General features: G+C 36.6%; 1 protein-coding gene across 1 annotated transcript in view; it reads right to left on the bottom strand.

Annotated features, from left to right (window-relative positions):
- Positions 1-14,763, bottom strand: part of TLL1 (tolloid like 1) — a 124,478-nt gene that overhangs the window by 50,950 nt on the left and 58,765 nt on the right. Inside the window, exons 4-7 of the mRNA XM_041479907.1 lie at positions 13,464-13,616; positions 11,236-11,353; positions 3,927-4,105; positions 1,998-2,103 (exon numbers count right to left, since the gene is read on the bottom strand). Coding sequence (XP_041335841.1) covers positions 1,998-2,103; positions 3,927-4,105; positions 11,236-11,353; positions 13,464-13,616 — 556 coding nt within the window. The remainder of the gene's footprint in view (positions 1-1,997; positions 2,104-3,926; positions 4,106-11,235; positions 11,354-13,463; positions 13,617-14,763) is intronic.

The following is a 14,763-nucleotide window of genomic DNA, read 5'->3' as shown; positions in this document are numbered from 1 at the left end:
TACTATTTATAAACACATACTTGTTTTTAAATTATAATTGATGAACCATTTTGAGTATTGCAGATACATATTGCTCTCTTTATCCAGTCAGATTTTTTGAGGCATCACTAGAAATTTTGTAAAGACAGAATGATCTCAGGATGTTACCCTAAACATTGAAATAAACTACATATGGCATTAATAATTTTCTAGAACAAAGGCACATTATTCTTTAGAAAGTGATGGCATCTGTAAATTATAATTCTATTTTCCATTCAATTTCAGCACAACATCAAACTGATGCTTTTCGTACATTGAAAAACATGGAAAACAATCCTCTCTTGAATGCCTTAGCACTTTAATAAAGGAACATACTGTAAGTTTAAATACAGCATGAACAAAATCATTGTGCATGACAAGAACTTATGATGTTTTGTGATTCCTACTACTTATCTGGGTGAGCAAAGTCCAACAAACAGCTGGTAATATGCCTCACTGGGCATCACTCACGCTTGCAGGATGAATTAGTGCAAATCAATACCCAACCTCAGGGCTCTGCTGGCTATTTTTAGACAGTATGAAGTAACAAGCCCTTGTACCTTGGGGCAGGGCATGCCTATTCATGGCACTATCAGTTTTTGCCAGCTTGGAAAGTGGTGAAATCAGGGCAAATAAATGAAATTACCTTGATGTTGTCATTGCCTTAGGACTCGGGGGGGTTCTGTCTTGTTCAATTACTCTATTTTATACAGGTTCTTATAATCTCTTCCTTAAGGTAATGGTATGTGTAACTGGATTAAGCAATGTGACTAATAGCTACCTCATGTGGCTAATTCCCATGTTCTTCCAGGGGTGAATTATGTGTATGCTGAGTAATAGAGCTTTTGGTTGGATTTTTATATAATAATAGAATTTATATTGAGAGAACAAGCCAAACAAATTTGCAAAGGCTGGTGAGGTTTTAGCGGCCCTCAGTTTATTTCGAAGTGTCAGATTGTCTAGTATTTTTTGCCTTAAAATGCATGAATTGGAAAAATATTTTCAAAAAAACCAAACCAAACCAACAAAAAAAAAAAAAAAAAAAAAAAAAAAAACCCCACACACAAAAAAAAAAAAAAAAAAAAAACACCCCAACCCAACAAAAAACACCCCACCCAAGCATATATCTTTCTAAACTAAAACTTTTTGTTGGGTATTTTTGGGAGGTTTCTTTTAATTTTACATTACTCTGGTATTTTTGGAGACTAATTAGCTGATGAAATGTAAAAGGAGACTGGATGAATGCCTCCTTCACTTCTTCTCCAGGGTAGGGCTGACCTATGGGACCAGCTCATTGTTCAGCTCCCCACAACTCTGCACCTTTTCAGAGAGAAGCCACTGAGTTACTAAGGAGCTGAGAAAGGATCAGCCTGCAACAGGACAGAGCAAAACCAGCAGAAGTCTTTACTATAAGGTTTTGATGACAGTAACAATCTGTACAAATATAAAGAGGAGGCTGCAGCCTCTGTTATAAAGGCTTGACTGCAGTCCTTAGCAAAAGGACTTGGCTGTGGCTTGTGGTATGTGTCAAAATAACCTGTGCTCTACCTGCATAATCCATAGTTATGAAACTCTATGCATCAAAGGAGATTTATTTTTCTTTTAGAAAACAGATCATGTTACACATAACATTCCTAGCTGTTTCACTCATTTGATTTTTCTAAATTCAAATTTTTGTGGACACAAAAAGAAAGTGAGTATCATATAAAATGATGTTTCCAGTTTATCTTGTCTGAAAATCTAAAGAACCGAGGCAAGATCAAAAGGCTGCTTTGAAACTGAACAGAAGAGAAATGCATTTTCAAATATAATTAAATTATTTTGACTTAAAATAATCAAGCTGTGCTTTGACTGCTGTAGGAATATTATATCGCAAGGGACATTTTAAGGGATTTAAAAATACTTCAAAAAGCAAAGTTCTTAGCATTCACAGACAGGAAGAGAATTAAAAGTCAAAAGGTATAACCTGAGACTCCAACCTTGAGAAGGTGTTCCTGGCATAGTGCATAATACTGTCAAAGTCATATGGTTCCCCCAGGGAGTTCACCTCTCCAGGCTCCATCTTCAAAAAGTTATACTCCTGACCTACAAATGATTGATAATTATAGATTCTTTAATATATTTTTCTGTAAAGATAAAAACCAAATACAAAAAGAAAACCAACAAAGATCCTAACCTAATTACTCACTGACATTTATGAATCTTTGCAATTTGTGAGGAAGTGTGTGATTTTATTATGCCCTCTTAACTGATAGGGCAGACATCTTCTGAAACACACATCAAATTTGTATATTTGGATTTAGAAAGACCAGTTTCATGCAACTAACACATTAAGGCCCCACACATCATGATGTGCTTCATGTACAGTCCATACAAATTTCTGGTTTGATTCTAATTCCTAAAAGAAATCATTTTGACAGTAATGACTCCAGAAGAACTGTCCTCATTCATTAGACTGGATAATAACAGTCTAACTGGATACTAAATCCAGCACTAAACTACTGGATACTGGAGACTCGGCTTCAGCAAAGTCTGAAGCTTTCTCTGTGAAGCTTCATGTAATGCAGACACTACAAAGTCACATTTGCAAGATCCAGCTGTTGCAAATTAACAAAAGCAGAACAGGAGAAAAGGAATTATATTCAGTTCTTAATTCCATACCCTAAGTTCTTTGACCTAATCAGTACATCAGCAATACAAAGCACCCCTTACTCCAGTTCATATTCCCACTGGAGTCTTGCAAATAGACCCTGCATTGAAGTTAACATTTTAACCAACATAAGCTGTATAATATAACAAAAACCAAATGTGTCAGTGGTCATGGCTTCCTGATCCCATTTAGTGATCCTCAAGCTCATGCCACACCACAAGCAGTAGTTTCAGTCAGAAACCAGAGACAACTGGAAGGGAGAGCATGCTGCTGAGGATGGCGATCCAGCTGATTCTCTCATCATAGTAAAAGAAAAGGGGAGGAGCTCTTATGGCATCTGCACAAGTCAATATTACAGTGAGACAAGGCTCAAACATGCATGCCATTTCAGGACTTTAGAGACTTAAAGGAGTGTGTATCAGCTGCCAGTCTCCTTCCAAGTCCTAGATGAAGTGGCAAAGATGCATCGTATCGCAAATACTTGAAAATATTTTCTAAAAAAACAGAATACTCCAAGCTATCATTAGACAATTTCTGATTTCACCTTTGTTGAGCACAGAATTCCTGTAAGTCAAAATAAGTGTGTGGCAAAGACCATACACACTTATGAACATTAAAAATTAAACACACCAACTTCCCTCCTATCTTATCTACCCAACACAAGCAAGGGCACAAACAGCTCGGGTGGCAAAGAGCTGACAGTCACAGTTTAAAGTTCTCAAGTTCCTCAGATGCTTTATCTCAACAACAACAAGGTCACTGACTAAATCTGCATGTTCTGTAGCGAGTGAGGTGAACAACGTGTAAACTGCAGGATGTGTGCCTGTCTGCCACAAATTGAAAGTCCTTCACCTTCCCAACCCAGGTCAAAGCCTCTTGAGCAGCTACAGACATATTTCTATTTATCATTCCCTAAAGCCTGCAAGAGAAATGCCCTTCCTCAAGCACAGAAATATGACTTTGAAACAGCCTTAAGAGCAGTGGTTTCTTTCAAAGTTTTTGAGCATAATTGTTACTTTGCTCCTTCTAGCCTTCTATTTTAATGGCTTGATACTTGGCCAGACCTTTGGCAAAGATTATACTATAATTTCAGTATTTTGCCAATCAATTTGAGATCAGTCAAGGTAAGGAGAATAGCAGGTATAATTGCTCTTTCTGCTATTCAGCACTCAGTTCCAACAGAGTTGAGCAGATGAAGGAAACACCAAAAACAAACACATGAATTTTTCTTTCCAAAACATTTGTCAGAATATCTCACCAGGCTGGATGTTCTCTCTAATGATGGCGACATGGTCATCACGGTCTGGTCGTGTATGTTCATGCCAAAAACCTATCACGTGACCCAACTCATGGACAACTATGCCAAATTTATCACAGTTCTTGCCAATAGATATAGCTTGAGGACCATTTCCCCTTCGACCCACATAAGAACAGCATCTGTAATTGAAATACAAACACAGATGAAAGTTTTCATATATATGTCTACTAACCACATAGCAAATTCAGTTAAAACTCGAGCAAATAGTATATAAAGATTCAACAGTTAAATGCACAATGTAATTTCGGATGTCTCACAAACTAAATTTTCTACACGAACAGTTGATCATTCAAAATACATGAGTGGGGCTTTTTTTATATTATTTAAGATCTTAAAAGATGCTAACTTTGATCAACAATTCTCATTGTCATGACAGTCTATTCAGTCATTCTATAGAATGACACAGGAACTTGCTTTCAGCAAAGAATAAAAATAAGCAATGCTCTGATGGCAGCATGCACCCTCATCTCCTTGTGGGTCATGGATGGAAATGTTAATAACGACAGGTTGCAGAATAAGCCCATGATACTGCACTTTCAGTCACAGCTTGAGTCCAATCCATCTACCACAACACTTCCAACCATGCAACCAATGTTAACCTATTTAGTTTTCCATTCACCTATAATCCTGCAAAATCACCTTGAATAGACAACACATTTAAACACATTTGTTTAAGTCCTGGAATTTAATTTGTAGTTAAAAGCCTTTACGATCTTAATAGAACACATGATGGCAGAGCAAGGGATTGATGAGAATAGAGTTAGGATAAGCATAACATATAATTGTGAAAAGGCAGAAAGAATCCTTTTGTTTAAAACAGTTTAAACACTTGTGCAGAGCCTTCATGTTTGCCACTGTGTGGCAACTCTGCAGAGAAAAATTGTAACGCTGAACTAAAGAACATTAATGATTATTTATGGCTTAAAACAAATCAATAGGCTATTGAGACCTAAAGTCATAGACTATTTAACACAATTTCAATGGTTTTAACATGCCTATTTTATTGACTTCATATACATTACGTGCTTCAGCTAGAAAAGAGACATACAGTGACCAAAAAATTTCTCTATATATTGAATATAGTTTTTTTCACAGTGATACTTTGGAGACGAACAGATATAAAGGAAAAACTGAAAAAGAAATTATTATAATTAGTACCTTCTGTGACATCTCCTGCTTTGGTTTTATTGACAGTATTGATAACAAGGGCAAAATAATAAAACAAAATTTTAACTACAGTTTCTCTTCCTGTCCTTCTTACTTCTTTTGGACCAAATGAAATTTTAACTTTTTAAGACTGTGTTTTAGCTCACCTCTGAAAGCTTTTAGTGGTATTTCATAAATGAGATAGATTTTTAGGTGTCCGATAAAATAATTTGACATTTTACTCTTATAGTAATGAAAAAGAAAGATTGAGCATTCTCAAATGTGTTTAATGACTTAAGACACCTCATCTAACAGATCTTAAAGAAGGCATTTTTTCAGAAGAAAGAAACTGCAATCTTTTACATAATATTCCTCTAGGTTGTCTAACACTGTACATCTAAACCCCAACATATTGGGAATTATTTTTTTAATGCTAACCTGCTCCTAAAAAGTAAGCAGCCAGAGGGTGAGAGTTCCCTTACACTGGTTACTTGACAGATCTCAAGTACTCCCTAGAAAATATAAAAACATTTATTTAGTGTTTCTTTACATGCCAAGGAAAACAGAATTAACACTGAGTCTTAAAATAACAGCAGCAGTTCACACTTACAAAGGGTCATTAGGATTTTTTAGGTTCAATGTCTTGTCAAGAACACCAGATACATCCAATTAGGTTACAACAATTTACTGCAACAATTGCAGAGACAAAGAATAAGGAAAACTAAAATTTAAAAAAATCTATGAAGTACATTAATTTGTAATATTATGGGTTTGACCCCAGGTGTGTTTGACAAAAAAAAAAACAAGATCTCTCTGCTGTACGAGCACTTGTCACACCCCTTAAATTGAATCAACTGGCAGGTTTTAAAGCTCATCTCTTTAATCTTTATTGCACCAGACAGCATTTGGAGACAGTAACTATTTATGAATCTCTAATTCCATTTAATCAGTCTAGCTGATCAATGATAGTGAGCAATGAGAAAAAATGACAGAGAAAGTGAAATGAATGAAACAATAAACTCTTTTAATTCTTTTAAGTAGTACTATTTCACAACTAATGTCAAAAATACTCTTGACACAAAGGAAGAGAGAATCAGGCAGGGTCAATGTTGTCCTTTTTTAAAAAAGCTGCACCCTTGAAAATGTGACAATATAAAAATCATAGACCACGACATCAGCTTGCCATGACACTGACTGTATGAAGGTGTGAATGAATTTCCTAAGCATACTAGGATTGTGTATGACCACCTGTATGTTACACAAAGCAAGAAAAAGAGGTTCACAAAATTTCCAAACAGAATCTCACTCAGGAAGCAGAGTGTTTTTATTGGTGAAAACACCTCTTTCAGTCACAGATATAACTCTATCTATACAAAGGAAATACTGGCTATGACCTGGCTTGATGAATTTGCCATTTGTCAGGAATTGAGATACAATTGTGGTTATTAAATGTTCTGATTCACTGCCCTAAGAGGACTTCTTGTGATGGCAGAAGTGTCTCCTGCATCTTTATCTGATCAGTGGAGATGTCCACCCCAATACTACAACCAGCATTCCTCAGCTAACAGCTGCCTATCCCAGTGTATTTATATATATATATATATATATATGTAAAAACCCCTCACTGTTTGTGTCAGCACACCATGCTCTAGACTGTGGCAACCTGTGCCTCGATCACACCCCTCCTGCACACAGGAGCCACACCACAGCCAGCAGGGAAGCCGTGCCAGCTGCCAGGGTTATTTAACTCCTGAGAACATGACTCAGCCCCCTCCTACACACAGATTATTTAGCACAACTCTGGTTTCTTCTCATTTTATAAGAGTGATTGAGAGCCTTTTAAAACATGTTCTTCAGCTGAAGTATGCTACAAAGGTGCACCTCAGACAACGAATTTACCTCTTTCACCAACTTTAAGGACTTGCCTGCAATGCCTTTTTAACATACTGGCAAGTTCAAAGAGGTTAAATTATTCATCTGTTCACTCTACAATGCTTGGAGAAGCATATGAAAGAGATTTCGTTTTCCTGTATCTCAAATGGATCTGTCAAATACTTAAACAAGAGGATACAGTAGCAATTGCAATAAGTCGTCTGAATTTTATCTTTAAAATTGTTTGTCTTCCAATGGAGAAAAAATTAAGATCAAAGGCATGCTGAGCTACCAGAACAAAATGAATAATTGCTCCTTCTTTTTTGTTCTACTATGCAAAAAGAAGCTTGATCTTGTACTCAATAATATTTATTAACACATAGTGACTAGATGCCATCCCAATATGCTGACCATTTTTTGCCTTTGCATGCAGAGAAGTGCACTGACTGAGTCTTTGGGCCCTTCCAATTTGATAGGAAGAAACACAAGGATAGAGAAGCAGTACTGAGCAAAGAGTGTTTTGAATCTGTTACCCATTAGAGTTTTATTTGCCTTAATCAACTAGATGCATAAATATTTGCTGTAATTGATATAAATGCCAGTGTACACTGCTTGATAGTAGAATCACAAACACTAGTATCTTAATACTATATTCTTATTTTCACATCTGCAGCTTATGCATACAAATGATGATCACTAATTAGAAAATTTCAAAGTAGTGAGTTAGCGATTCAGCTATATTATTAAACCATGTTTTAACACTTAACTGTTATCAAACTCAGGTCAAATAAACCAGACATGATGAAAAACAATTACAGCTTACGACTTCAGCCGATTAAATTATTCTCATGGGAAGAAGGGATGCGGCTGTAAAGCTTTTGACATTTTTCCGAAATGTCTGTAAGCAAATCAGAGAAGTTGCTATCAAGGGGGATATAAAGTTGGTTGGAATATTACATGAAGTTAGACAGAGAAGACACTTTTTAAGCTTGCAGTCATAGAAAGCACTGCTAAATGCCATGAAGACAAGCAACTTCAGGAAATTATACGAGAGATCTGGAGGAAATACGGAATTACTTGACATCTTGAGATGCGCAAAGCCTGGTAAAGACTGGAACCAATGAAGGGGTATCTGTGTTGTGGAAAGAGCTCTTGCTCTTTTTTGGAATATCATCCCAACCAACCATGTGCTGAGCATGGCAGCAGTTGAGAAACAGGGAGGCACTGTGCTTAGGTACCTAAGAGGACGAGGAGGCTACAAGTACTCTTGCACTGGCTCAGCAGAAGTGACAACTCATGTGGACAAATATGCCCTAGTTTTGGGTCTATCAATTTCAAGAATGATGTGAACTAGCTGAAAAGAATCTCAAAGAGCAGTGTGATTAAAGGCCTAGAAAACACTATTCACCAGGAAAGATTAAATGAATTAGGTGTTTTCTAGCCCACAAGAATATAGAATGGAGGGGGGATTTAATAACAGTATCAAACTATACAACATATTTCTTCAAAAAGTAGAATTTCTTTTCTATGACCATAGGGAAAAAGTTAAATTGCAATAAGAAACACCTTGTTTAGCTATGACAAAAAATGCTGCCCAAACTTCCTACAATTCTTATATTAAGGATGCAGAAGCAATACAGTTCTTAAAAGGCTGTGAAATACTCATTTCTGCAGGTTTTTAGAACCAAGTTAGATAAGCATATATCAGCAATGATATAGGAATAACTGTTTCTGTCTTAAGAATACATTAGACATCTTTCTGAGATCCCTTGCAGTCCTATGGGTCTACGATAATCAAAACTTATCTCTCATTCCTTGCTAATATGGAAGCTCTCAACTTTAAGAAAGTCATGTATCTCTTATAACCAGCTGCTATATTTCAAATATGCTTTTTTAATCACTGCCCTTCTGGGATGATCTTCCCATGAACTGTTTCAAGATGTGATGCATTACAGTCCAAAATATCCTTATTGTTTACAAAGGCTCAGTAACACTTCACTTGCTAGTGTGCTAATGTGGTCATATGAGACTTTTGTAGATACTGCCACCTGAATTTCCACATATATGACTATCCACTTTGTTTCATTTAATGTGTTATGTTTTGACTGTGTGCTCTTTGGGGCAGGGTTTATCATTTAGCTTTTAATTTCAACAGTGCTAAGTACAATAAAGTCTCCACCATCTGTGAATGTTAGCTGCCATGGTAGTACAAACAATACTGACACAATGTGCTAACAAACCAACACAGCAGGGTGCCATGGGAAAGAACTGAAGATCAGTTTCAATGCGACTGGCCATGCAGCAGAAAGTGTTTGCAGTTGGTTTGGTGTCACTTCGGTCTGGGCTCTTTCCGTGGAAAATCCTGCGTCAGCACTGGATGCTGCTGGGTAGTGCACAGTTCCTGCTCACCCAGAGAACCTAAGTCCTATTTATCTGGGTCTTCCTGAAACAACTTGTGGGTCCCCAGAAAAATCATTCAGCTGTCCCTTCTGTTTGGCCTGGCTTTATTTCATCAATTATGGACTTTTCATAGCCACACTCTTCTTTGATTTTATTTTAAACTTGTTACAGACCTGGTAAATTATTTGTATTTTGCAAATTACCCTTCAATTAAACAACATTAATGACAAAGAGTAATATAGATTTTGGGGGTGGATGCTGAGTATATTCCAAACTTCTGGTTAAAGGTGGTTATAATCCCGCCTTCCCCTGAAGTGATTTGATCTCATGAAACATCAAGCAGCCTAGGGAACAGTTCTTGGGCTGGAGAGATTTTTTGTCATTTGGCTTTGAGTATTTTGAAGTTGTAGGATTTACATTTGGCAGACACCCCCATAGATCTCTTTCTGAAGTGCCTGAAAACACTGACACTTTTCACACTCTTCTCGTTAAATTGCTTTTTGCCTCTGTGAGTGCAAGGGAACCATTGTGATTATTCTCTGCTTTCCATTTTTCTTCCAGCTGTGTGTCAGTATCCCTGAATCTTACTTAATAGGTGAATCCTATCTCAGGGATGTCTTTAACTAAAATAATGTCCATGATGGCTCAGAACAAAAGTCCATTTCATTTGGCACTGTTTCTAAGGGAGGTCTACAGCAAACCTACAGTGCCACAAGAACATGACAGGAAACCACAGAATAAGCTCTCCTGCTGAAAGGATCTGAGGCTAAGAGAATTTCAGGGGCAAAGGCAATGCTTTTCCATACTTTCAAAAGTAGCCTAGGAGTAGATTTTATTCTGCTGTCCTATACCTTAAGAAAAATACAATGGGTGCTTCAAACAGATAATTCTACATGTAATTTCAGAGGCTATAAATTAAATACATCCAGGATCATTCCTACAACACAAGTAGGTCCCAAAACCTTTTTTCACTACCCTATCCTATTATGATTCAAAAGTAGACATGCAAAGGGCTCAATGATCAGGAAGCCAGTAAGATAGAGAGCTGGTCACTGCAGAGCCTACAGCTCAAACAGGAGGTGACTGTCAGAAGTACAGAATTTCCACAGGCAGTGTGCACTCTTCTTGGGAAATGAACATGGTGCACTCAGGAAGTTTACTAAGCGCCATATAAAATTAAGAATTCTGAGTGGAATAAATAGCAAATATAGCTGACAGAGGCATTTGTGAGCAGTAATATCTGTTAGATGGAACACGGTGATTAATGGAAAGCGGCACTCCTGAGCAATAAAACCTGTTCTGTTCACTTTTACATATCAGTGACCCAGAAGAAGGAATCTGCAAAATGGCCATAAATTTGGTGATTAAACAAATCTGGGCAAGGATAGTCTAGCAATATGAGAGTTAAAATTACAACAAACAACAATTTAACTGGAAAAGGGATGTGGGGTAGATGTCCATATTTAATTCAGCAGTAAATATGTGACATGGAGAAAGCTAAGAATGATAAACCTGAAACACCTTTAGTACAACACATATGAATATTGGAAGCATGACAGAAAGCAAAAAATAAGTCCTATATCTATAATGTATGTATATATTAAGACAAATTTATCTAGAAATAGACCAAAGAGGTGCAACTTGACAAAGTTACCACATATACTTGTTTCAATGAACTTAAAAGCCAGGCAGAACACGTGCATCATTGAAATGCAGTAAGTATTGATTTTCCTGTGAAGTTCATACTCCCTTATGAGTGCAAAGCTGACAGATGTGGCTGAGAGCCAAAGGCTGAGAGCAGCACTGTGTGTTCCCACAGGTGCACACTTACCCACAGGGTCTGTAGGTGAAGACAATGTAGCTCTCCTCGTCGCTGCGCTCGATGAAGGTGACGCAGGTGTACTTCTCCCAGTGCCGCATAGCCTGCTTGAACATGGCGCGCTGCGTGCCTGCAACAGCAATCGCAGCAGATGAAAGCACGCGTTCTCCTGACTGCACCTTCCTTCTTACAACCAATACATGGAATATGGGCCTGGAAGTAGTCAGTGAATCATGAAGCCCTGTGTGTCCCAGTAGTCCTATGTATGGCAAGATTCCAGCTAAAGGGACGCTCAGGCCATCAGTTCATCACAACAGATGTGCCTGCAAGGGGGCTAACACTGCCTGACACACCCCAGTAAATATAAAACCTGCAATAAAGATCATGACTATGTTACACCAGAGGAAGACAGCAGAAGAAATACAGCGTTGCTTATGTGCCTGCATCAGCACAACATTCACTAAGCAATTTCCCAGATGAAACTATCAAGTGAACCACATTGGGGGAGGAAAAAAAAAAAAAACACAGAAAGAAAAAGAACAAGCACAATTGATTAACTTTACATCATAGCTATCTATCTGGTAGAAAGAAAAAAAAATTAAAAAATGCTACAGCCTTCAAGTCTGGACACCAGTTTAATCTAAGCTGTGCGAATAGGCATACTGCTAAAAACTTTTGATTAAAATAAGGATGTAGTGAACAGGGACCAGTCTCCCCTTCTTTGCATCAAAATCTCTCAGAAAACAAATGATCCAACAAAAGCAGGAAATTCAGAATTTGGTAAAAGTAGACCTAGATATTTTATTTTAAAATGAGAAATACATTCAGAAAAGGTCAGAACTATCCCCTAGATACACAATCACCCAGGCCAACTCTCAGCACAGAACACAACTTCAGAGAGCAGAGCAATGTAATTTCATTTTGTGACAAAAGACAAGGTTTAGTGACATGGAGGCAACATGTGAGAATATATCTGTATTGGTTTTGAGCTGAAAATCCACGAAGAATATTATTTGGCAAGAATGTGCTAGCAGAAATACACTCACCTTGCAGGTTAAAACATAGGATAATTAAACAAAAAATGTAACCTTTTTAAAACTTACAGACAACAAAACCTGAAACTTTGTAGAAATAACAAGTTGAAATCACATCAGATTCTAAAAAATAAAGGTCATTCTGTCCCGTCTTGCCCTTTTCTTTTATCTTTAAGATGTTTTTTCTAAGCTTTAGAATTTATCTTTCATTATGAAAAAGGTAAAATCTTTAATATGGTCCTTTCATTTAGTTTACTACAGTTATTTCAGAAGACAGTAATCCTAAAGCAAAGGTCACATTTGGCACAGTACTATGTAAATACCCAAACTGAAAGCCTGACTGTAGCTGTCAGTTTGAAAGGAATCACTCTGGCTTCTCCATATACAATGTGTGAGCATTTGCATGTTTCTTTTGGTTCCCTGTATTATCATATACAATAGATAAGATGCTATTTCATATATTTTCCATTATCTCTTTGCTTTCCTTGCTCTGTTTTTGTTTTAAATTATCTTTAAATTCATTATTAATTATTAATTAATTATTAATTATCTTTATTTTATATATTATCTATTATTAATAATTAATTATCTTTCATTAAATTTAAATTTTAATACATCCACACTGATATTGATCTATTTACATTTTTCAAGGATAACTAATGTTTTAACTTTCTTTACAGTTTTCTGCTAAGAATTTTGTATGTAGGGCAGCCAGTCTTTCTTTTGTCATATACAGTGTCTGTGTGTACCCATCTGAAAACCAAATTGAGGAATGACAAAACACATTTTGAGTGTGTTTTGTCATTCCTCAGTTTGAGTCAGTTTGTTAAGTGAAATCAGTTTAGAAGAATACATGTCACACCAGTTAAATCAAAGATATTCTTGTGCTAAATATACTGCATAAAAAAAAATTCCTTGACATTCCATTACTTAGGCTCACGGAAACAAATGTGCAACAAGAAATATTAGGTAAAGAAACAGAGCTTTCCCTCTCTAAAATGTTGCTATACATTTTTATTATGTAGTTTGCCTTTGAAAACAATTAAGTATGACTAATATTTTCAAAACAAATGTACTTCAGGCCTGTTCCAACAGAAACCCTTCTACTGACTTCCATAGCATGACTTCACTTTTAAAAATTAAAAAAAAAGGAAGGCAATTTTTAAAAATTATCTTTTCTCCTTTCACACAAAGCACAAAGCTTACCAGTGAAATTTCCACCTATTACATATGGAATGACACCACCTGGCCATATTCTTTCTGTTCGTGATGTAGCAGCTCTGGGAAATCGGTTTTTCTCATTTTTTCCTGAGAATTTTACAGTAGTTCTTCCTTTATATGTATTATTTTGCTCAAAACCTGCAATGATAATTAAAACACTGAATGAGATCACACACACACACATGAAAAAGGAGAGCAATTCTTTTCTAGCCGGTCAAACTCAGATTTCTTTATACCCTTTCAAACTAGGACATGGCTGTTATGTGACAATCTATTATTACATAGAGAAAGACATGAAGTCTGAATCTTTCTTTTTTTTTAATACATCTAGAGTAACAATCTTGCACATATGTTTATCAACTGGAATGTGCATTGCGTAAGTGCAACTAAATTTTCTCATTTAATAAAAATATTTAAGAAATCACACTCCCTGTGGTTTTGGTAGTGTTTTTTTGCATTTAATTTTCTCTGGTTTTTTTTTGGTCTGTTTTTTTTAAATAAATTAGGATTTTTCCAGGAAAGAATGTCAGACTTTTGACAGACTCAAACTAATCAAGGCATTCACTATCCCTTTAATTTTTATTGTATGATCTGGATAAAGCAAGTACAATGACCATCTTTAGAGCAGTGGACAGTAAGAAATCATACATTTTTCATAAACTAACATTTGGAACCCCATGGGTAGGTTTTACTCATGGCTGGAATTTCTTTACAAGAGAAAAAAATGTCTACCATTTTCAGGGATACTACTACCATTCACCCCATTACAGGCAAATCTTTCTAAATCAGCTGAAACCTGCTGTGAGAACAGAAAAGGAAAAGGGTAGTTAGACAAGGACTTGCACACCAGAACAGGTGCTGAACAATTTAAAAGTTAGTTTGTAGATCTGGCCAGTTGATCGAAATGGATCCCTCAAAAAATGGCTAACAAATCCTACTCAGTGCAGTTGAAGCCTTTTGTCTTATTCCTGGTGGAAGATTACATTTTCCCTCTGTGAGAATCCCCTGTGGTACCAGCTGCACTTAAGTGTTAATGACCATGTCAGAATCAGGGAGGATTCCAGGGCAGAGTCATGGTAAGGAATGTTGGCGTAGCCCCAAGGCTGAGAGAGCAGCAATAGGAAGACAAGGAAGAAGCTACAGCACAAGGCAGGGAGGAAGCTCTCATACTTGGGAAGAAAAGCCTGCCTTTGTGACAACCAAAATGTAACTTGAATTGTACCAGGAATTATACAGAAAATTCCAGGGTTCAAACAAAATACAACCATAAACAGGTAAAGCAAAT

The sequence above is a fragment of the Pyrgilauda ruficollis genome, unplaced genomic scaffold (genome assembly GCF_017590135.1).
Source record: "Pyrgilauda ruficollis isolate IOZ18807 unplaced genomic scaffold, ASM1759013v1 scaffold5, whole genome shotgun sequence".
Lineage (NCBI taxonomy): Eukaryota > Metazoa > Chordata > Aves > Passeriformes > Passeridae > Pyrgilauda > Pyrgilauda ruficollis.
The sequence above is the reverse complement of the archived record's forward strand: the minus strand, read 5'-3'. Positions and strand labels throughout refer to the sequence as shown.